Source organism: Pygocentrus nattereri, chromosome 14 (assembly GCF_015220715.1).
Source record: "Pygocentrus nattereri isolate fPygNat1 chromosome 14, fPygNat1.pri, whole genome shotgun sequence".
Classification (NCBI taxonomy): domain Eukaryota; kingdom Metazoa; phylum Chordata; class Actinopteri; order Characiformes; family Serrasalmidae; genus Pygocentrus; species Pygocentrus nattereri.
Window position 1 is genome coordinate 7,175,847 of NC_051224.1, and position 23,745 is coordinate 7,199,591.

General features: G+C 40.6%; 1 protein-coding gene across 3 annotated transcripts in view; it reads left to right on the forward strand.

Moving 5' to 3' along the window:
* Positions 1-23,745, forward strand: part of grid2ipa (glutamate receptor, ionotropic, delta 2 (Grid2) interacting protein, a) — a 75,890-nt gene that overhangs the window by 41,398 nt on the left and 10,747 nt on the right. For 2 of the 3 annotated variants that reach the window (XM_017705876.2, XM_017705879.2), the window contains 12 exons: positions 4,348-4,620; positions 10,355-10,440; positions 13,010-13,079; positions 13,617-13,904; positions 15,438-15,589; positions 15,821-15,961; positions 17,063-17,169; positions 17,329-17,497; positions 18,096-18,478; positions 19,416-21,068; positions 22,698-22,785; positions 23,442-23,531. In XM_017705876.2, the coding sequence (XP_017561365.1) occupies positions 4,348-4,620; positions 10,355-10,440; positions 13,010-13,079; positions 13,617-13,904; positions 15,438-15,589; positions 15,821-15,961; positions 17,063-17,169; positions 17,329-17,497; positions 18,096-18,478; positions 19,416-21,068; positions 22,698-22,785; positions 23,442-23,531 (3,500 nt within the window). The remainder of the gene's footprint in view (positions 1-4,347; positions 4,621-10,354; positions 10,441-13,009; positions 13,080-13,616; positions 13,905-15,437; positions 15,590-15,820; positions 15,962-17,062; positions 17,170-17,328; positions 17,498-18,095; positions 18,479-19,415; positions 21,069-22,697; positions 22,786-23,441; positions 23,532-23,745) is intronic. The other variant, XM_017705877.2, reaches the window with a different exon arrangement.

Sequence of the window (23,745 nt, forward strand, 5' to 3'; positions counted from 1 at the left end):
ACCAACTTGCTCACTGGCTCCTAGGCTCAGTATTGCTTACTGGTTGTTTCTGACTGGTTGTTTCATTTGCACACGTCACCCTCAAAACCGCTCTTAATCTTAATCCTTTAGCTAAAATCCACTTTGCCTTGGTGCTGAGTTACCAGAATAACGCTTCCTTCGCTTTGTCTTCTGCCTACACAGAAGAGGCAGAACATTCTAATCCTGAGGTATGGGGGGAGCCCCCCTACCGTTTAATCAGCCTGTGCCTTTTCACGGCTTATTCAGACGTCCCCACTCCACTCTCTATGAGAGACAGCTGCAGAGAGGGAGGGAGAGAGAGAGGAAGGCAGTTTATTTGATTTCATATGAGTGTTACCCATAAATTGTTTGCTTTCTTCATGTGGTGTACACGCTTAAACTAAATGGTTCTTGGCTTGCATGGGGCATTCTAGGAATCTCTTTAATGGTCAGAGATACTTTACATTATGTGGAGGTTTGTTTGTGGTGGAAACCATTTTTTTTAAACTTTACACTTATTTACTTCATGTTAAATCAAATAAATGGACAGCTTTTTGATCAGATGTAAAGTGTGGTAAGATCACATAATATTTGATGTCAAAGCCACTAAACTCACTCTCTTTCTTAGTAAGACTGGAGGCTAAAGATAATTATGTAAGTAGCCTATGTTTCTTTTTGGAACAGGCCTAACGTGCATAATTAAATGCTTTTTTTCCTTTTTTTTTTTATATAATAACGTCCCACAATGAAATTACAGGAAATCACATCTACCCCTTAAAGTTTAGCCATAAGTTCATAGCTTATCTGAAATCGCTTGAAAGAATAGAAAGAGAGATGTCTTGGTTAAGTGACTAGCCAACTAGCTAATTAGAAAGCTAATGGTAGCTTAGAATGAATATAATAATTAGTAACTGATGTCTGATTAACTTGAAATTGTTTTGCTTTTAATCTTGTAAAAATAATCAAAATTTTAAAATCTGGTCATCTTTTAGTCGGATTATTCCTGTACTTTACATTTAGGTTTTGTTTTAGAAAAAATCTACAGGGAGATTCACTCGAAAGAGGCCCCGATTATTCTGTTGTAACTCCCATTAGGATGAAGCAATCTGAACCAAAAAATATGATACATACCTTGAACTATTTATACTCGATTGCATTACATGCAATGCTAAAAGTGATCTCAGTTTTCTGACAGACACATGAAGGGGTACAGGGGTATGCACCTGGAAGTTGTAAACAGAGGTTAAATGTTGCGACGGTTGTCTGGCACCTACCTTGTCGCCCTGACAGAGGGGTATCCAGCTTTTTGAGGCTCAATATACTTAGGAACACTTTCCATGTTGTTTCGTTCTGATTGCTTCATCCTAGGGAGTTATTACAGAATGTTTGGGGCCTATTTCGAGTGAATCTCCCTGTGTTAAAGAGTCTGAAGCTGAACAACCTTGGTTTTGATTTTTTGGAGGAGCCAATTAATGTTTATAAAGAACATTTTAAAAGGTACTTTTAAGAACGTTTTAAAAAACTCATTGATTATTTGCTTTCACCAATCCAAAGTGTCTTTTAAGGAGCCATCCATTAAAATATTCCTTAGAGAAGTGGTTCTGAAACTGGTCTTCAGGGACCCCAGACGGGCCACTTTTTGCTCTGTCCCTATATTAGGAATTGACATTGAAAGGACCGGCCGTTTTTGGTCCGTTTATGAAGAGGAACCAGAGAGTGGATCACCTGTCCTGTGGAATCTCTCAGTCTCAGCGAGCGCGCGGCCGGTCCTTTCAGACATTGCTCACACTGCAGGTAAAAGTGGCCCAAATCTGATCTCTTTCTTCAGATGTGGCACAGATTTGTTTAGTGTGTGATACAATGAATCTGACGGTTTCATTTCGGATTTGGATACTGAAATCTACTCTGTATCCGGTGGCAATGTGAATTGTGTCTGAACTAAAAGATCAGAATTAATGTGATCATCAATCCAACTCGATCTTCACCAAAATTTGGCATGCAGCGTCGCAAAAGTGCATCACTGTGGTTAAGCTTTGCATCTTCTTTTCATTTGGAGGAGCGAGACAGACGTGTACAGTGTAGTTCAGTTAGGTAGCATGATCTGTTTGGACTGATGTCAGATATGGGCTATGTTAAAAACTGTGAACAGCAAAATGAGATTTGGGTGTTAATTTGTTTTTTGGCCACTTATATATGCTGTCAGAACCAAAAGTGATTCTTATATGGCATTATATGGCAAAGAGGTTTATTTTTATGAACGTATACCCTTAAGTGGCTGCCTGACAATCCACACTGTTAAGAATGAAAACATTATGGATGCTTTTCTGTAATCATCTATAGCACCTGCAGACATGTTCTTTTCACCCTCATGACATTTGGCAGACACTCTTATCCAGAGCAACTTACAATTTGATCATTTTTACACAGGTAGTGTTAGGCGTCTTGCCCAAGGACTCTTATTGGTATGGTGTAGGGTGCTGACCAAGGCAGGGATTGAACCCCAGCCTACAGCATGGAAGGCAGAGGTGTTACCCACTTCACTATACCAACCGCTTCCTCGCCGCGTTCCTTTCTCCAGTGGAATAGTGTAGAGACTCATTACATAAACATTATATTTGCATTGTTTCCTGTGCCGTTTAAATAAGAGCTGTGTTTTTTTGCTTACGCTTGTCCGTCACGTATAGCTGTTCCTTTCTTTTTAGATCTTCCAAACTCAGTTTGAGGGGTGCATGTGAATGTTTTGTGTGTATCTAGGACGCAGACATGGTGGAAGCATTGGTAGAATCAAGGCATACAGGGAGAGTGAGAATAGCGCTGCATTTGCATCGAAACTGTGGTCAGAGTGAAAAATGAGAAGCTGATCTCTGGAGAGGTCAAGGAATACTCTCGCTCTTTCATCAGCAAATGTGGTTTTAGAGTAATTTTCTGTTTTTCTCTCTATATCTCTCTCTCTCTCTTTCTTTGTCTTTATCTATCTCTCCCCACAACACACATACACGCATGTAACAGCCTGCTGTCCGCTCCCTTGTCCATCCTGGATGAATGGGGCTATTTTTACTTCTCTCTTGTTGTCCATGAAAAAAAAGCATCTGTTTTTCTTGCCTGAGTGCTACATTTCTACAAGCAGGGATTAGTATTGTCTGTTGTCTGGTGCCCCGGAAACTCATTTTTACCACTGAAAATGCAGAGCCTGTGGCCCAAGTGACCATCTGCCTTGGATTTTTTTGTTTACCTGTTTGGTCAGACACCACTAATCAGAAAAATCTGATTTTGTCAGGATTCATTAACTGTAACCACTGCAACTGCTCATCATGCTCTTGAGGTGGTACTATCAAGATGGTGCTAAACAAGATGGTATGTAAACACTGTATCAAAATGTACCATTCACTCCCTCATCCATACTACACCTATAAGGAAACTAAACAGCAATGACTGGGATACCATAGCAATGGCTTTGTCAAGCCAACTTGAAAGTTTGTTCACAAACTTTCCCTTTCTAGTCCATTTGTTTTGATTTGTTTAATCAGATTAAGAACTGATGATGTAAACCTGTTTACAGTCTGAATTTTCAGCTTTGTTAGATCACATTCTTTACATATTAAAATAAATTTAACAGCACTGTTGAGGAATTGCAGTTGCAATTCAATGGCAGGATTGGACAGTTTTTGGAGGTGATCTTAAGAGTTTAAAAAATAAGGTTTTAAATATGCTGACATTACATTGAAAGGCTTAATTTAGATCAGATGATGTCAGGGTCAGATTGGCAGTTAGACCAATACGGTTACCAAAATGAAAATGTTATTAATGTATTAATTAATGTAAATGTTTTAATGAATACTTCCGTTTTCAAAGCAACTCCTGACTGTTTTTGTTATTGAATACACACATATTTTGATCTGGCTACATATGTAACAGCCTCCTCATAGCTCACTTGTCTATCTGACATGAAAAAGGCTATTTTTTACCTATTCCTCTCTGTCGATGAAGGAACATTTGTGTACTTGCCAAACCTGAACTTCATAACATTTCCTACCTGAATGATACGTTTCTACAGGGCTGAATTCATCACTTTTGTACTGTATAATTATGGAATGCTTTCTCTGTAGTACCTCCACACTCCTCCTCTACGTGTGAATGTGTGCGTCCAGCCTGTCTTTGGGTGTGTGAGTGTATTGTCTCTCTCTCTCTCTCTCTCTCTCTCTCTCTCTCTCTCTCTCTCTCTCTTTCTGTGCTCTCCCTTCTCTGCTCTGCTTCAGCTGAGATGACTGTGGCTCCCACCATCTCCAGTGTCTCCTCTCACACCGGTTGTCTGTGACTCTCATCCTTATTTTCTGTCATGTTTGTCAGGATCTTCATCCCCAAGAAGCACCGGCAGCGCTTTGACGACGTGGTCTCACAGAGCCTCATCAGCCGCCTGAGGGGGCGCAGCTTCAGTGAGCACCGGCACAATCGCCTGCGCCGCAGCCGAAGCGAGGACCACCCTGAGCGTCTGTTGGTGTCCACCCGGGCTAGCTCCGTGCCCCGCGCTGCCAATGAGGACAACGTCCTCCCCCCGTCCCGCGGCCTCCGCAAGACCACCTCACTCATCGCTGGTCACTCCAATGTCATCACCAACCGCAGGCCAGTGGCAACTTTGACAGATGGTTGAGAATGTGTGCATGTGTCTGTTTTTGATCTAAAGGCTTGTGCTTAAACTTTATGCCAATTATTGAGTTGTTAATTATAAGATTTACTATCTAGCAACTATTCTAAATGATACAGAAACTACTTGGAAACTAATATGTAAGGTATGTAGTTATATGAGTGAGGATGGAAGGTCTGGAACTACTAATAGGTTTTTTTTTTCCTGAGGTTCACTGTGAAAAACAGTCATAATTTAAGTTTACACTACTATTTTTTCAACCTGTCTTTATACTTTAAAATTCAGATTGCTGTTTGTTAGTATGCCTTTAAGAAAGACTGATGTATGCTAAGCATGTCTGTGCTGATTGTTCAGTTCAGGGTGCCTCGTTGCAGGCTGAATACTTTATGAATCCTTTTTGAATCCTGAATCCTTTTTACTTTAGCATGAAGTATCAAAGTTAAGGTCAGAGATACGCTATAGTGCCAAAAGTATTCGCTCGTCTGCCTTCACACACACATATGAATTTGAGTGACATCCCATTCTTAATCCATAGGGTTTAATATAATGTCTGCCCACCCTTTGTAGCTATAACAGCTTCAACTCTTCTGGGAGGGCTTTCCACAAGGTTTTGGAGTGTGCTTATGGGAATTTTTGACTATTCTTCCTGAAGCACATTTGTGAGGTCAGACACTGATGTTGGCTGAGAAGGCCTGGCTCGCAGTCTCCACTCTAATTCATCTCAAAGGTGTTCTGTCGGGTTGAGGTCAGGTCTCTGTGCAGGTCAGTCAAGTTCTTCCACAACAAACTCATTCATCCATGTCTTTATGGACCTGCTTTGTGCACTGGTGCGAGGTCATGTTGGAACAGGAAGGAGCCGTCCCAAGACTGCTCCCACAAAGTTGGGAGCATGAAATTGTTCAAAATCTCTTGGTGCTGAAGCATTAAGAGTTCCTTTCACTGGAACTAAGGGGCCGAGCCCAACTCCTGAAAAACAACCCCACACCATAATCCCCCCTCCACCAAACTTTTCACTTGGCACAATACAGTCAGACAAGTACCGTTCTCCTGGCAATTCCCAAACCCAGACTCCTCTGTCAGATTGCCAGATGGAGAAGCGTGATTTGTCGCTCCAGAGAACATGTCTCCACTGCTCTAGAGTCCAGTGGCGGTGCTTTACACCACTGCATTCGACACTTTGCATTGCACTTGGTGATGTAATGATTGGATTCTGCTGCTTGGCCATTGAAACCCATTCCATGAAGCTAATCTGAAGGCCACATGAAGTTTGGAGGTCTGTAGCGATTGACTGCAGAAAGTTGGTGATCGCTGCGCTCAATGCGCCTCAGCATTCGCTGACCCCGATCTGTCATTTTGCATGGCCGACCACTTCGTGGCTGAGTTGCTGTCTTTCCCAATCGCTTCAACTTTGTTATAATACCACTGACAGTTCACTGTGGAATATTTAGTAGGGAGGAAATTTCACGACTGGACTTGTTGCACAGGTGGCGTCTGATCATGGTACCACGCTGGAATTCCTGAGAACGACCCATTCTTTCACTAAAGTTTGTAGAAGCAGTCTGCAGGCCTAGGTGCTTGGTTTTATACAACTGTGGCCATGGAAGTGATTGGAACACCTGAATTCAATGATTTGGATGGGTGAGTGAATACATTTGGCAATATAGTGTATGTACATGCATGCCATCTTAAAAACAATTACATAAAAACAGGCTGTTTTTGCAGCCTAGTTTCCATATAGTCACTGTATGGACTGGGCTGTAAATAGTGTATTTTTGAATTTTAAGTGAATTTTAAGTCATACATAAAGATTTTATTTTAGAAAAGTAAGGAAAAAAGTTTGTTGAGTCAGTTACTGCCTGGCACTCTAGATTTGAGAATGATCCTAATGTTTTTGAGCCGTTTTTTGAACTGTACATCTGTGTGTTTTGTAAGTGGCCATTTAGCCGAATGATTACTCATCAATCACATGAGAGAGGAGGGTTCAATCCCAGTGTAGTGAAGCACTGATTAGGTTTGTGGCGGCAATGTAATGACATCTCTTTGGCACTGTGTGTATGAGGTAATTTGATCTGTTCCATCATCACAGCTCTTAAAGATGTGCCTTCCACAGAAACTCATATCATGATACCGATAAATATTTTTTGTATCCGTAGATGGCGGTAACAAACACATTCCACTTGTTTATATTTTAGAAGGCTCACTGATTGGTGGTGTGAGAGCTCAGCATTAAGTGGTGATGTTAATGAGGAAAAATCTGAGCCTGGAAAATCCTCATAAAAACTAAGCATGATAGCTACACACCACAGAACACATTCAGTTGACAAAAGTCACTTGACTTGAACAGGTGTCATTTCAGTGTCAGTTAGCTGGAGCCCATGCTAATGGTGTGGCACATTTGACCTGCTTACAAAGCTATCAGTAGCATAGCCAAAATTCTACAGAGCACGTTTGATTTCGGCTGTCTGTCACTCCAACAACGGTCACTCATCTTTGTGCTCTGCCATTTCAGCTTCATTTTGCTGGACCCAAGCCTGTGGTATGTGGCATGTTTGGCCTGCTAGTGAAGCTACCTTGGCATAGCCAAAATGTAAAAGTGGCAAACACCACTGAAAAAGGTTGATTGCAACTTTCTGCCACTCCAACACAAGTCTATTGACTTTTACTCTGTCAGACATTAGTTTTTAGTGTCTACGTTTGTTTCAGCAGAGCACCTTTTAGTACGAATCAAACATGTGCCGTTATCATCTGTGGTCTATACGCTGAGCAGGCATTAACTTTCAGGCATCAGATGCAGACACCACAAACATGTTAAATTTCCCCTTTAACCCTAGTTGCTCAGCTTCACTCCGATACATCAGTATCTTCTAAACGTCAATTAGTTCTTTGGTTCCCCTCCATTAAGGCATTTTCAGCTTATGTTGAACTTCAAGCCTGTTAGATAAGCTCTACTTCAAGCTCCATATAAAGTTTCTTGAAAAGATATCAAGTATGTACAATGCTGCATGAAGGCAAAGGGGGCTACTTTAAAGGTTATAAAAGTAAATGATTTATTTAATAATTTTAGTCAATGTAGAACTGCATGTGTGTTATTTCATGATGTGGTCATAGCTGGTGTTTTCACTATTGTGGTAAAATGTGAAATTTGTATCACTAGTGTATTCAAACTTTTGACTGGTGCTGTAAATGTAATACATTTTTTAGGACAACTCTTTAGAAAGCATACCTTTTTATAGAATATGTGCATGTAGTTTTTATTAGTCTTTTGGATAGGGGTAAACCAAAGAAAGAAAACCTAAGAAATCCAAAGTTGGGCAGTAAATAAAGTTACAGCATTGTGAATCCTGTCATTGTATAACTGTGTACTGATACATTTTCAGTTGTGGTAGTCTGAAAATGCTGCTAGCGTTTCTCTGTGTTTCTTGTGTTATATTTGTGCTAGTTTGATGTCTCTTTACAGATTTCCGGACTTTTGCATGTCAGGATTGTGTGACACATCTTGTTCCCATTGTGCTATAAATGTAGTATACTGTGTAGTTCCTCACTGTTTTCATTTGAGCTAGGCAGCCAAAATGTGTCACATCAGTTTCAATGTCAAATCATACTAGTTAGAGGCTTAAATCCCTGAAGTCTGATCATTATGTTCAATCTCTTGTACAGTGAGAAAGTGCTTGTTTTATATTCTTGTTAAAAAGCAATTACAGAGTGCTAAAATTGCAACAGACAGCATTTTACAGTAACTAAGAGAGAATTCTTACAAGCTTTTCATTATCTAAGCTCCCCTCTGGTCCATTATGGTTCATTATAGTACATCTAAGATGGGAAATGATGGATTGTTATTCACCCAGCAACTGTGAGAGTACATTTTAAGTGGTGTGAACTTGAGGAAAACTAGGGCAGTATGCACCCCTAATAACAGATTCAGAACAGCAGGTAAGTCACAGGAGCTAGGTTGATATGTACTTGTATTTGAAGTGAAGAAGGAAGAATCTTAATAAGATTTTAGTTCAGTAAAGTTGAAAACAATACACAAATGTGATATTTAATGTTTTAAACTTTGATGCCTGCATCATACATGTAAAAGGTTGGGACAAGAGCATGTTTACCACTTTGTAACACTTTGTGATTGTTAGGAGACTCAGAACACCAAACGATCCAGTTATGAAAGTGTAATTTTTTGCCATTCTTCTATTATAAAAGTCTTCAGCTGCACTATATTAGTCCTTTGTTTTCATATTTTGCACTTCGTAATGCATCACAAGTTTTCAATGGGACACAGATCTGGAGTGCAGGCAGACCAGTCTAGCACCCACACTCTGATTATGTGATTATGCAGTCATGTTGTAACACATCAATGCTGTTGCAACGAACACATTTTACTTTTAATGAAAGTCAATGGAACCAGGCTTTTTTCCCCCCAAGTCATTTTGGGCCATTTCTTTTGATCCATTGATTGTAAAGTTTACAATAAAATTTATATGTCAAAAACTGTAAAACTACAAAAAAAATGGAGATACAAGGTTTTGTTCTAACAGCAGCGACATGCAGAATGTGGTTTGATGTTGTCATGTTGAAATAAGCATTGATATACCTGGAAATGATTTAATCTGGAAGGCAGTCTATGTTGCTCCAAAATGTGAATATATCTTTCGCATTAATTGTGCTTGTAGCAATGTGCAAGTTACACATGCCAGAGTCTGGATTCAGAATTTTACACTTGTAACAAGCTGGATGATCTTTTTCTTCTTTATTTATTTGTCAGTTTCTCCATACACAGTGTGAAAGATTGACTTATTGGACCACATCACATTTACGCTGTGCAGAAAATCAACGTCAGCATGTGAGACGTCAGTGATGTTTATGGGTGTTGTTGACATATGAATACTGCTGAGTATAGTATAGTCATTACTTTAAATAGGAATTAACAGTTTTTATTGACAGCGGTTTGTTAAAGTATTCTTGAGCCCATACAATGATATTCATCACAGAAGCATGTTGGCTTTTAATGCAGTGCCATCAGATGCATTGAAGGTGATGGTAGACATGAGGGACATTGTTCCTGTTGGATTATTTACTGATGAGTTTTATTTGCAAGCATGATTGCATCGCCTGTTTAAAATGTATTATTTAAAATTTTTTACAGTGTTCCTAGTATTAAATTACCCTGTAAAGTTGCCCTTCAACTTTTTTGGAACATGTTGCATCAATTACAGAATGAGTATACATGTACACAAAACAATGATGTGAGAAAGGTAAAACATCAGATATCTTGCATTTGTACTGCTTGTTTAAATACAGGTCAAATTAGACATAGAAATCACTGCTTTCTGTTCTTATTAACATTTCAATTTTTTTGAAATTAAGGTTTGTATAGTATTAAGCTTCAAGTGTTTTTAGCATCACTCCTATGTGCAGACCAAATCTATTTTCTTTTAGAAAAGATGTGTTTGCCTATGGTTACTTTATGTAACACATCTGGTGGTGCCCTAAAGAGTTACTATGGTAACAGAGATGTAGGGAGGAGGGGATTTAATGGGGATAGAGATGGATGACTGTTTGTGTGTACATTTCCCTCAGGGTCCATAAACACGCTTGTGGTCATACAAGAAAGATGTAACCAATAACTCAAATATATTTTTAGAGTTTAGTTTATGGCTTGAGTTTACATCTGGAGGCTCATTTAACTCTCTCTTTCTTCTTTCTGTGCCCTTATAGGACCGTGCGGGTCTATAAAGGGAACCAGAGCTTTGGTTTCACTCTACGTGGGCATGCTCCCGTTTGGATCGACTCAGTCATTCCAGGTGTGGACTTGTTCCCAAAAAACAAGTTTTTTTCTTCAACTTCCGCTTAAAGTTCTACTTCTAGACCTCAGTATTTTACCACCAATTTTGGCCGAAAAAGGACAAGTGACCTCATCAGACATGCTCTACTACACCTGTCACTATATACGCATAAAGCATTACTAAATTCATCCAATAAGTCTTCAGTATGACCGTGCGGACTTGCTAGCATGTTGTGAAGTGTAGGGGAAGAGGCAAGGCTGGTGTAATGTGAGTCAGTTGAGCTGACATTTAAGTCTTGGTCCAATATTCTTTTGTGAAGGTGTTGTAACAGTGACATGCTGTTCTAGGTTTGTTTGTGTCAGGGCAAGTGAAATTATGACATTACTTGAGAAATTGCTGAATATATCCTTTAAAATATGCAAAAGGCCATTACTCAACTTTTAAATTTTGGGTGAATTGTGTGGGTGTGACATAAAAAATTCATATCAGTTATAGTAGCACTGGTACCAAAAGCAAAGACATCTCACAGAACGATGCACACAATTAGCAGTTAAGATCCCTGGTATTAGAAGATGCAATGTAATGTCATTTGAAACGAGGCTGAGTGCTTCAATCAGTTTTAGTGGCTTCAAATTGGAACTATATTAGAATGACTATGTTTTAATATTATGTAATAAGCAAATTATCAAGTGACAGTTGCTATGCAGCTTACAGTACTGTGCAAAAGTCAGTGACTTTGTTCTTTTTTGAGGAAATGCTTCTGTGGAGAATATAAAATAACTCCCTTCCAAAAGGAAGAGGGAAATCAAAGGAAAATGTTTCCCAAGTTTCTAAAGTTTCTGGACCTAGGGTTCTAAACATTATTAAGAGATACAGAGAAAGTGGAGCTCCTAACAACCGTGCAAGTACTTAAAGCTTTCATCTTTCAGAAATAGGATCAAATCAAGCACCACTGTGAGACAGCTGAACATAATGGGTCTAAAAGAATGTGCTCCTATCAAGAAGCTGTTATTAGTTAGAATAAAGAAGCTGCTGTTATCCTCAGAACAATGGACTGGCCGCTCCAGAGTCTAGACGTCAACGTCATTGACTGTGTTTGGAACTGCCTACATCATGAGAAGCAGAATAAGCAACTGATTTCTAAGACTGAACTTTGGAAAAATATCTTTGTGGATTTCTTTGAAAATCTAAAAGGAAGCCTTCCTAAAAGAAAGGAAACTGTAAAAGGGCAAAGAGTGAACACACTAAATACTAACAATTTTGAAATTATATTTAGTGGTGGAGGCTTCGGTGTAATTTTCTTTTAAATATGTTTTCTGCTTTTACTCTGATGCTGAAAAATTAATAACTCATACCTCTCTTTTGACTGGAATGAAAGATGATCTCTAACTTTTGCACATAACCTAATTCGAATGTAAGCCGCTCTGACTTTTTTGTTGAACTCTGTTTGGTGGTCATGATTTTATTTGTCTCTTTTATCTGACCCATCCTAAAGAGGATTCCTGTTCTAACTACAGCTTTTTGTGGCAAGTGCACCATCAGTGACGATGAAGACAGCTGAAGAGTGGTTTTAAAAAGTGTCTGAGTGGTAGAGTACTGTCTGAAGTGTTGATTTTGTGTGTGCATGTGTGAAACAGAGAAAGAGTGCTCGGGAAAGAGCTCCACTTGATCTTTAAGCCTGTTAACCATTTCTGGCATTCTTCAGTCATTTTGTTTGTACATCTGTGTATGTGTGTACGTAGTGCAAACCCTGGAGCAGTCACCCACGGCAGGGCTGAGTCAGAGGGGCACAGGTGGTGGAATTCTGTGTTCGTCAAATGTTAATCCTTCTCCATTTGCACTTCCCACAACCGTCCTTTGAATAAACAGCTTTCAGGGAGGAGGGAGAGAAAAAGAAAAGAGAAAAAGAGAGAAAGAAAGGGGCAGAGAGGAAAGGGAGAGAATGAAATGCCAACAGGATGTGTGTAACGCTTTCATGCTGGGACACCAACGCCTTTTTGTCAAGCCTCATGTCCCATCTTACAAAATCGTGTCTTACCAAAGAATACTTTTCCTACTTAGAAGCAGGTGAATTTGTTGATACTGCGTTCTTCTGACCTTGTAGTCTTAGAATAATGTTACTTGAGCTTTGCTACATATTTTTGACATGACACGTCATGATAAATGGGCGAAGAGACATGCTTGTATCAACTACCATTACCATTAATTGTCAAGACAGATGGCATAATGTCTGATGTCATGATAGCTTAATCATTTTTACTGTATAGCAATCATGACATCAAACATTATGACAAATGACAGTTAATGGCAATGGTAACATGAGATGTTAAATTACTGGACATAATCTGTCATGACAACTCCTGATAGCATATGATATGTTTGTGTCAGCATTAAATAGCAGGTTATAAGTGAAGTGTTACTATGTAATGTTGGGTCCAGATACAGCAGCTTAGCATAATGAATTGAAATCTGTGAGAACAACTAGCACATCTTCTCGAAGGAAATGGACCATCTAACCTCAGCTTAGTTTCATACAGTCTGGTCTGTGGTTACAACCTGTGTGACCTGTGTGTGTGTGTTTTTTCAGGTAGCCCCGCTGAGAAAGCAGGCCTCAAACCTGGAGATCGCATCCTGTTTCTCAATGGGCTGGACATGAGGTGGGTTGTTGTAATGCTGGTGGATTATATAGATCGTTGTTGCCAAGTCAAAACCTGTGCTCCTTTCAGTTCTGTTTTTTTATTGTTCTACATCATTCAAGAACTCTTGCTGGCCTTTTTACTGGGAGAACATTTCATCATGAATGGACAAAAACAGTTCAAAATCTATATTGACTCTAAGTGCATTTTGTCAGTAAAACAGTATATAACATTAGAATAAATACGAATAAACAAACATTACAATAAAAAAACATTTCAGAAAAGGTATTAATATTATTATTAATAGAAGAATACCTTGTTTTTGTACACTGAATATTGTTTCTGACTTGCTGAACTATGGAGTTTATATAGATTTATTAAATTCCGTCGGTGAGCACACCTGATTTAATTCAATGAGGAACTTGTTAGCTGAAGCAGGTATTGACTGGTAAATGTAAGTACTGGATTTCTTTGAGAAGAGCTTCAGAAATGGACAAAGGGGGTTATAAAATGGCAAAAGATTTGATATCATGGCATTCTGCACTTGTGTCTTGTCAGGAGTTGTTCCCATGAAAAGGTAGTGTCCATGCTACAGGGCAGTGGGGCCATGCCCTCGCTGGTGGTTGAGGACGGGCCTCCAGTTTTCACACTGGCAGAACCTGAGCCTCTGGAGGCGTCTCCGCGCTCTCGTTCTCCTGTGCTCAGCTCCCTGCAGTGGGTGGCGGAGATCCTGCCGCCCAGCATCCGTGTGCAAGGCCGCACCTTCAGCCAGCAGCTGGAGCATCTGCTCACCCTGCAGGAGAGATACACCATCTGCAAGGCTTTGGAGGCCTTCTTTCAGCACAGGTGAGAAGGCTGACCCTCACCTCTCTGATAGCGTCTGGTAATGTGATAGCCTTTAGTTGTGTGTCTTTAAATCACAGTCTCTAGCGATTTAGTGAAAGATTTGTCACATATTTCAAGCATGAATAAATGCATAGAGAAATAAAAGTATGAAGAAGCTTCCCGAAAGGTGTACTGCATGATGCAGTTAAACTATTAACATCCTACCATGCTGAGCAGGCCCAGCTGACGTTAATGATTGATTAAGCTGGAGAGAGGAAAAGATCTAAGTGTCTTTGAAAGAATTACTGGGGCACGGATAGCTGGAGCTTCATCACAATGACTGCTCAAGTGGCTGGTATTTCTTTGGGAACAGTGACTAAAGTGACTTCTACATGTAAATCTATGGAAAAGACATCAATGAATCTGAAATTATGCTTGAAAGTGCACATTCAATGATACTTGTACATTAGTGCAATATATAAGGACCAACTGTTCCTTCGGTCAGTGGTTGAGAACTACTGCCTTAGGTGACGGAGAATGCCAGTGCAGGATGTACTCAGATTATGTCAGCATGAACAGTACATCCACAAACACACAGAGAGGGATATTATAGTAGGGCTGCAACACATAAACCCCTCATTATAAAGATGAATGCTCATTTGAGAGTTCAGAAATGCAAAAAGAACTGGTCTAGTAAGATGAGTCATCCTTCCCCACCTTCTCCACAAGTGGCTGAGTGTGTGTGTGTGTTGTGAATAATACGGCTGAATATTTAATAGCTAAGCAGGGGAATCTGATGGACTTTGTTATGCTGTGGGGGGAGGGGGTGTTGCTTGCATGTTTTGTCCCTGTATAGGGAAGAATCCCTACAAATCAGTTATTCTGACTGATCACCTCCTGATCCTGATGGTAGTGGTCTCTTTCAGGATGACAATGCCCCCCGCGGTAATTTGTCACTCGTCTGTACATTCATATACTTCCTCAAAATGGTGGTTTATTTTAAATCTGTGCCTTTTCAGTTTTATGAGATGATTTTCATTTAGGTGTACACATGATGACAGCATTTAGAGGTTGACTTACTTAATATTTGACCTGTGCTTGTAACCATAAGCCAGAAGTGCCTGATTGGAAGGGCTAACACCTCCATCCTTACTGTTCTTGAGGATTACTAGAATTTTTGCTTTGATCTGGGCTTTTTTTTTTTAAAACAACACTGTATTTTTTTGGGCTCCAGCACCTCAACCCTGGCTCTGTATTTTCTCATTTGTAAAGCACTTTGAATGACAACAGTGTATGAAAGGTGCTATATAAATGAACTTGTCTTACCTTGCCCTGCTTGGCTTTAGGACTAAAGTCTTTGAAGAAGCCAGAATCCTTTTGGATATATGGGCCTGAGATTTTTATCTGGATGTTCAGCCAAGACCTTTACAGAGTTTATTGTTGGTTTCTGAATGCTTATATAGCCACTGAGGATATAGGTTGTCCAGAGATGTTTAAGAATAAGGCTGAGGTGATGTAGAGAAGATGAGTCTCTTGAGTTTTTCCGATTTGCAGGAATGTGGATACTCTGATCGTGGATGTGTTACCAGTACTGGATACTCCAGCTAAGCAGGTGATCTGGCAGTTTATTTACCAGCTGCTGACCTATGAGGAGCAGGAGCACTGCCAGAACAAGATTTCACGCTTCCTTGGCTATAAAGTCACACGTGAGTCACACCTCGTTTGAGGGCATGTGTGTGAGTCGCTATGTGTGTTAATGTGCGCTGCTAAATTTTGCAAATAGTTGTTCCTAACCTTTCCAAGCTTTAGTCAGTCAAGATTTTAATACCTTTGCAAGCTTCCACTAGTACCCGATAATATTATCAAGTATTCCATCACCAACTTATATATTTTACTCTCATTATGGTGTCTTTGTTTTTCTGTGTGTTCTACGCCAGTGTCCGTGGCAGAGCCCGAACACCCAGCCCCAGAACCCCACCGGCGCAGTAGCTCTATGAAGGTGACAGGTACCACCTACCGGAGCAGCGTGAGAGGACGCAGCTCAGATGACCTGGTCATTGGCACTCACCTGGGAATGGGTACCACACTGAACTTTACTACCAAATATTATGTAGTTGTACTGTTATGTTATATTGATGCTGTCTCAGACTGATCCTATGCAAAGATTTGGGCACACTGGTCAAATTGTTTTGTAGATTTGAAGTGAAAAAAGTACACATTCTCTATGAAGAACACACTTTTGCTAGACTCTGTAAATAAACAAAGTAAATTGTGTACTGAAATTTGCAGAAAAATGTCATATTTAAGTTTGTTCCCCATAGATGTGATGAACAAAACATGTGATTTGACTGAAGTTGTTCAAACATTTGAATACTGCACATAAGGTACACCTACCTCCATTTTATTAGATCCACAATAATACCAAATACCAAATAAGTGCACTTTGTAGCTCCACAATTACAGGCTGCATTCCATCTGATTCTTTGCAAAACTTGTTAGCCTGTTTGTCAGTTGTCAGGACCCCCACTTGACCACCATTCTCAGCACTGCAGTGGCACCGATGTGGTGGTGTGTTAGTGAGTGTTCACTGATATGAATGAATCAGACACAGCTGAGTTTTTAGACACTGTGTCTACTCACTGTCCTCTTTAATAGACACAGTTTGTGTTACTGAGCCTCTAGTTCATCAGTGGTCACAGGACACTGTTAGATGGATATTTTTGGTTAGTGAACTATTCAAAGTCCATCAGTGACCATGAGGTGTTTAAAAACTCCAGCAGCACTGCTGTGTCTGAGCAACCAGCGCAACACACTAACACACCACCACCACATCAATGTCACTGCAGTACTGTGGATGATCACCACCCAAATAATACTTGCTCTGTGGTGGTCCTGTGGGTATCCTCATCTTTGAAGAGCAAGGTAAAAGGGGCTAACAATGAATGCAGAAAAGCAGATGGACTACAGTCTGTAATTGTGGAACTACAAAGTGCACCAGTATGGTGAGAGGAGCTGATAAAATGGACAATGAGTGTCAAAACAAAGAGGTGTACTTAATGAAGTGGCCAGTTGGTATATTACACCATAATAAACTAATAAGCACCAAGCTATAACTTTAACTTTGTTTGGAATTTGCGCAGTTTGAATATAGATGACCAAGTGTTGCTTATCTGTTTCAGGGATCCGCACTGAGCCTGTGGAGCTTGCCCCAATGAGACTGGCTCCTGGAGAAAGACAGTCTGGAGATGGGACATCTCTACCAGAGACACCCAACAATCTCACTAATGTGAGCTCAAAAATGCACCAAATTACTTTTTAAAAGCAGCATTCTTTTTTTTTTTTGTTTAATTGTGGCCAGATAGATATGACAGGTATTTTTGTGTAATTATATTTGTATCTGTCCCTCATATTCATCTCTCATATCAAGTCTCTTTCCTTTATGTAGCTGTCTGCTGTGTATGCTGAGCTGGAGAATGTGTACGCAGGAAAGAGATCCAAATCCCTGAAGAGCCGCCCTCCTCCTGCTCCCGAAACACTGCTGGATGCCTACCCCCACTCTTCCAGCCAGTCCATCAGAGCTCACTCCTCCTCTCCTTCTGTACGGGCTACTTCAGGTACTCAAAAACTGCTAAAGAAAATCACAAACCTTCCAGGATACAAGATTTGTAATTAATTTCATAGTTCAGAAAAAAATATCTCATTTTCAGTTTTCCCTTTACCCCAAATATAGTTGTTTGGACAAGAAATGTTTGGTGTCTGAACTTCTTTAGTTTTGCATTGAAGCTGTGAGGCTGTACTCTACCAAGCATTGTTAGAACTGCATGCCTAAATCATCACACAGTTTACTCAAACCACATTGTGATAGTAAGAAATCTCTAATAGACTTGCTTAAGTATTTTCTGATGCTCTATGACGTACTGATATGCATAAAAATATATGAAAGATTTCAAGATTGAAGACAACTACTACTTGTATTTATAGCCATAAGATACATTTTGTCCACCTTATATAGAGTGTCATATAGCAAGTTTATTTGACATTCATTAACAGCTAGACGTGTTTTGAGATGAGTGAGATCATTCAGTCATTCAGTTTGCACAATGATAATAATGATGGGGTATAAGATTCAGTTACTAATCAGCTGTTCAAACCATTCCTTTAACACAAAGGATGAATGCTTTTACATTAGTTCTGTTCTCTTTAACATCACAGGCAGTCGTAAGGTAGTGACGTCTGTCCAGCCTCCCCCTCCTCCTCCTCCTCCGCCCCCACCTCCCCAGCCTGTAGCCTGGACAGAGCCCTTACCCAGTCCTCAGTGTCCCTGCTATCCTCCAGAGCCTCCGTCCCAAGGGAGTATAGAGTCCAACCCCTACATGAGCTTGGACAGCCCTCCACTCTCACCCCCCTCTCCCCCAGACTACCCTCCAAGCCCCCCGGACTATCCACCTAGCCCTCCCATACGTAAGAAGCGCTACACGTTCTCCCGTCCCCCCCGCAGTGCTGACACAGACCTGTTCATGGAAGCCCTCACTGAGCAGCTGGGCCAACAGCTGTCTGTGGACGACTTCCTGTCTCCTGAGAACGACTATGAGGAGGTATGTGTCACATGACATGTTCATCATGTGTTACTAAACATTCTTTAAGAACTATGAAATATTTTTTCACAGTTAAAAAGTTAAATAAAGCAAATTGAGCATCCTGCCCTGGTGATTTGTTGTTTAACCCATGTATCACTTGGGGAAAATACTGTCCCTGAATCTTAGGCTTTATTTACACAATAAAACATTTTTGATGTGAAATATATTTATGATCAGTTTTTGTTGAGTTTTGTTTACATGTGGAAATAATTGACCAGTAACAGGGGGAACAAGGAGTGGGAGTAAGGGGTAACCCCAAATAACAAAGCATTAAAAAAAAACTTGATGTTTAGAAACAGATACATGTGTACTGAAGCCTTGTTTAGTACAGCAATGACAGTAGAATCAAAATCTCTATATGAAATTTCTAGTAGAAGATGACATTTCATTGGTTAGCCTTGTAGTCATACCTTCAAGGATCAAAAATGTATTAAATGTAAAACTCTAAAATCTTTTTTTATTAAAATTAAAATGAGTTTTTAGCTGCAGTAAAACCAGAGAATATCTTCTGTGTTGATTACATGTGTTAATATCATAATTTGGTAAGCAAACATTTCATTAAAATGGTAGTAATGCACTTTCAAAAGTCTGTAATATGTGCACATTCCCAGAACATATTTAAAAAAATAATATGACAGTTAAGTAAAGCAACAAAAAAAATAAAGTCGCATGCAACACATTCAGTTATTCCACTTGTGAGCAAGATCAGTAGCTAATATTTTTATATTTCATTTTTATATTTAAGATGGTTTAATTAAAACCTACAGAGTTAATTTAGATTTAGTTTAACTCTGTAGGAGTTAATTAAACACGGATGATTTTACTGTGCAAGGTTAAAACAGGCCATCGGCATGAACTTTGAGTTGTGTGCCCATCTGCTTAATGATGACTCCAGGATGTGGTCCAGATGACTCTTCAGGATGAAGAAGAGGAAGTGGATGAGGAAGATGAGGAAGAAGATGAAGGCCCATATATCCCTCCTGAACTGAGCAGTGCCAGCGAGATGCACAGCAGCAGTGAGGATGCTAGCTCGCTCACCTATTCGTCTAGTTCTGAGCACATCCCTCCTCCACCTCTCACACCTCCTCCCCCACCGCCAGTCCAGTTTAATGACCCACCCCCACCAGCTGGATACACCCCTGATCATGCACCTCGACAGCTCACCTTCCGCCGTCACCCAGGACCTCCTCCTCCTCCCCCTCCTAGGGCTAATCTGCCCCTAAAACGGCAGTCTATTCACAAAGTGCTCCCTACTCGGGAGGACATCATGGCTCATCAGATTCTACAGGAGCACCAGTCTCTACCGGCTCAGCCCACAGCCCCCAGCTGCCACACACAGCACCCTTTACAGCAGATGCACCAGTCCCTGCCCCCATTGCCATCACCAGATTTGTCTCCATCATCAGTCCCTAGCCATGCGTTGTACCAAATGCATCATCAGACTAATCATAGTCAGCAGGCTCAACATGGTTATCAGATTCATCCAAGTCATCAGGCTCAACAGAGTCACCAAGCTCAACACAGCCATCATGGTCATCAGGCTCAACAGAGCCATCAAATGCATCAAAGCCATCATCAAAGCCATCATCAAACTCGCCATACTCATCAGACTCAGCTCTCCAGCTCCATGGACAGACTTGATAGGATTGAAAGGATGGAACGGTCTGATAGACATATCTATGAAATTCACCAACCTCAACCCATGCATCCTGGTCAGCAGCCTCAACATGCTCATCATCAAGGTCACCAAGCCCACCTCTCCAGCTCCATGGACAGGCTGGACAGACTGGAGAGGATGGAGCGCTTGGAACGGATGGAAAGAATGGAACTGATAGAAAGGTTGGAGAGAGCTGACAGACAAATGCATCAAGTTGACCTGTGTCAACCCACCTCTCAATTGAGTCACCATGCACAACAGCTCCATCAGGCTAATCAGCTGCAACATGTTCATCCCAGTCAAAAGCACCACCAAAGCCACCAAATCCACCAGACCCACCAAGTCTACCCACCAACCCAACCTCCTCCACCTGTTCAACAGCCTCATCACATCCATCAGATCCACCACATCCATCAGACTCAGCCTGTGCAGTCTGCCCCTCAGTATCATATCATCCACCAACCCCATCAACCTCAGCAACCCCACCAGATCCTTTCCACCTTCCAGCCTCAGCCACCACCCCAGCCCCCACCTCAGCAGCCACAACAACAGCAGCAGCAACATCAGCAGCAACACCCAACCCATCAGGTCCACCCTTCTGCCCAAGCCAGACAGAGTCCTCATCCTATGCACCACCAACATCACCAGCATCACCATGACACTCATCCTCAACCACAGGCTCAACCCCCTCCTCACCCCCAGCCTCAGCCTCAGCCCCACCACCAAAAAGCGTCCCCTGTGGAGCCCCCTCCACCTCCACCATTACCTCCTCCATGTGTGCCCCCTCCTTTGCCCCGATCTTCACCGCAAAAATCAGATTCTAGCCACATGAGTGTGAAGAGACTGCGTTGGGAGCAGGTGGAGAACTCTGAAGGAACTATCTGGGGGCAGGTGAGCAATACAAACACATTAGCATCTGTCAGTAGTTTCACAATGAGATAGCAAATAGTGGGTAGCAAATGAAACAGCTTTTACTGAAGGTAGAACACCTTTGTTCACACTAAGAATCATGGCTATAATTGGCGTAGAACTTTTTAATGTAACCCAGGGTTAACGGGTCAATATCATATGTTGTTTTGTTTTTTTTGTGTGTGTTGGTTTGTGTACCTAAAAAGTCATAGTTCACCTTGAACTAATGATTTTTCAGGCTTTTTTTATCCCTTATAATTAAACAGGCTGTTGATTTCTGATTGGCAAGTAAATACAAGCTTTTCATTTTTAGAATAGATATAACAGAACCCACTTGTATAAGGAATTAAAAGTACAAACATTATGAAAAGATTACAGAGAAAATGGAACTTAAGTGCCTGGGAGACCACCAACTTTCCCCATCAGATAAACAGTACTGAAAGCTTTCATCTTTGTGAGAGAAAATCAAGCTTCGCTCCGCTCTTGAAAAAGCCACAGGTGTTTCTTTCCATTCTTTCACTGTGAGAGGGATTCCACTTGTTAATGATTCTTTGTAATATTCTGTTAAACGTATTTTTCTGCTTTGTCCTGATGCTAAAAAATTAAACTTGGACATTTTGAATGGAAAGCACATGGAAGAAGAGTGGTCTCTGACTTCTGCAAGTCAAGTCAAAGTTGTTTATATAGCACATTTTACAACAGGTGTTGTCACAAAGCAGCTTTATCTACAATCCAGGTCCAAGCCAAAGCATATGAGAAACCAAAGGTTTCTGTAGAGTAAATGACCTCCTTTGGCTACCCTGTTATTCCTCATTCGGAAAGCAGGTTGAAATACTCCATATAAATAGGCAGGGCTAAACTGCTTTATGCTTAATATGCAGATAAATGTAAATGTGCTAGTTTTTGGTACATCACAAAAACAAAATGGGTTATTTTTATCATTATGCAGCTTAAGGAGTCTATGGACTGGCTATATTTGGAATTCTTAACACTGAATATTTATTTCTTTACACAATAAGGGACTTTATAATGTTCTTTTCCACTGTTTGTTTATACTCCATTCTATTATTTATCACTTATCGTACAAGCTGATGGAAAGCTTAAGAAGTTTCAGAATATTTCGAGGGAGTTTATCAAATTTATGACAGCTAATACACAGGAGATACACAACCTGTCTAGATCAACAGACCTTTTCTCCCTTTGAACTTTCTCATAGAGTTGTGTCCTTGTTAGTCCTCGTTGTGTTTCAAGTTCCACTCCCGGGACGCATGAGCCAGTGAAGGCACTTATACCCAACTCCACGAGCAGTCTGAGTGCGACATCCTGGTAAAATGTTGAAAGAAGAATAGTCTGCATCTTTTCTGTGTGTTGATGAGTTTGGGATTCAGTGACGTTAAAGGAGGAGCTGTTGAAGGGAAATAATGAGGCTTTTGGGACACCTGCATCAATGTAACACCTATAATAATAGCAAGTGCAGAAGCCCTAATGAAGTCCACTAGGACTGAAGGAATTTAGGCCCATTAGGACTATGTGAGTTGTCCACGAGGGCTGTATGTGTGAGTTTATTTAAGTCTTGAGTGTGCTAGCAGTGCTTTGCTTTCTTTATTGCAGCTGGGAGAGGACTCAGATTACGACAAGCTGAGTGACATGGTGAAATATCTGGATCTGGAGTTGCATTTTGGTACACAAAAGACCCCCAGTGAGTAAACAGATATGTATATTTGTGTGTGTATGTGACAGAGAGCAAGGTGTTTCATCCCCATCTTATAAATTATGAAAACCTAAAGTTTTAACTGTCTTGCTGAGAGTGAACAAGGAATCTGTGTTATTCCTTAACACATAACCAACGTTTTACTAGTTAAGAAACCCCTAAGTGCTGACCTTATTGTTGGCCACCTTGGGTACAGATTGTTGCTTCGTGCTGCTTTAAAAAGCCTTTGATTTATGTGTCTGGAGACCAGTTACAGCTTTGGTGCTGCCAGCGGCAACGATATGACACACTTTTGTTTTTCGACTTAATCATATTTTCATATCATCTCGTCATATTCCTCCCGGCTAATGCTTGACAGTTTGTTATTTCACAGTGTAAATTGGTCCCACTGTAAGTTACTGGGTATATCTAGCTGTTATTTTCAGTATTTTAAGTTGTTTTAAAAAACCCAGTTATTCGCAAAGTCCGTTTGAGGCCCTTTTGGATTTTTTTCTTTTGCAAGCCATGTTGTGCAAAGCCATGTTGTTGTGTTGGGCACTTCATCCATCCAGCTAACCATTCATCCATACATCCATCCATCCATCCAACTATTCACATGTTTTTTGGGATAGAGAGCACTCCCTCACTCTTTGATTACGTGTCAGTCTCTGTTCCAGAACCCACACCTCAGCCTGAGACATTCAAAAAGAAAGATGTGGTTGAGATTCTTTCCCATAAGAAAGCCTACAATGCCTGTGAGTAGGATAGGCAAAAAAACAAAAAAGTCTTATTTGTATGTTGAGCTTTGTTTGGTGGTGTCCAGCTTGTGTTACAGTTGTTCATGTAAGACTATCCTTATAGTTCAGTGCTGTTTTTAACATGCCCTTATCAACTTGACTTCACAATTTCATTTTAGGGGCTGTTCCATTACTGTATTAGTTAAGTTGACATTATTGTACACTTTTCCAG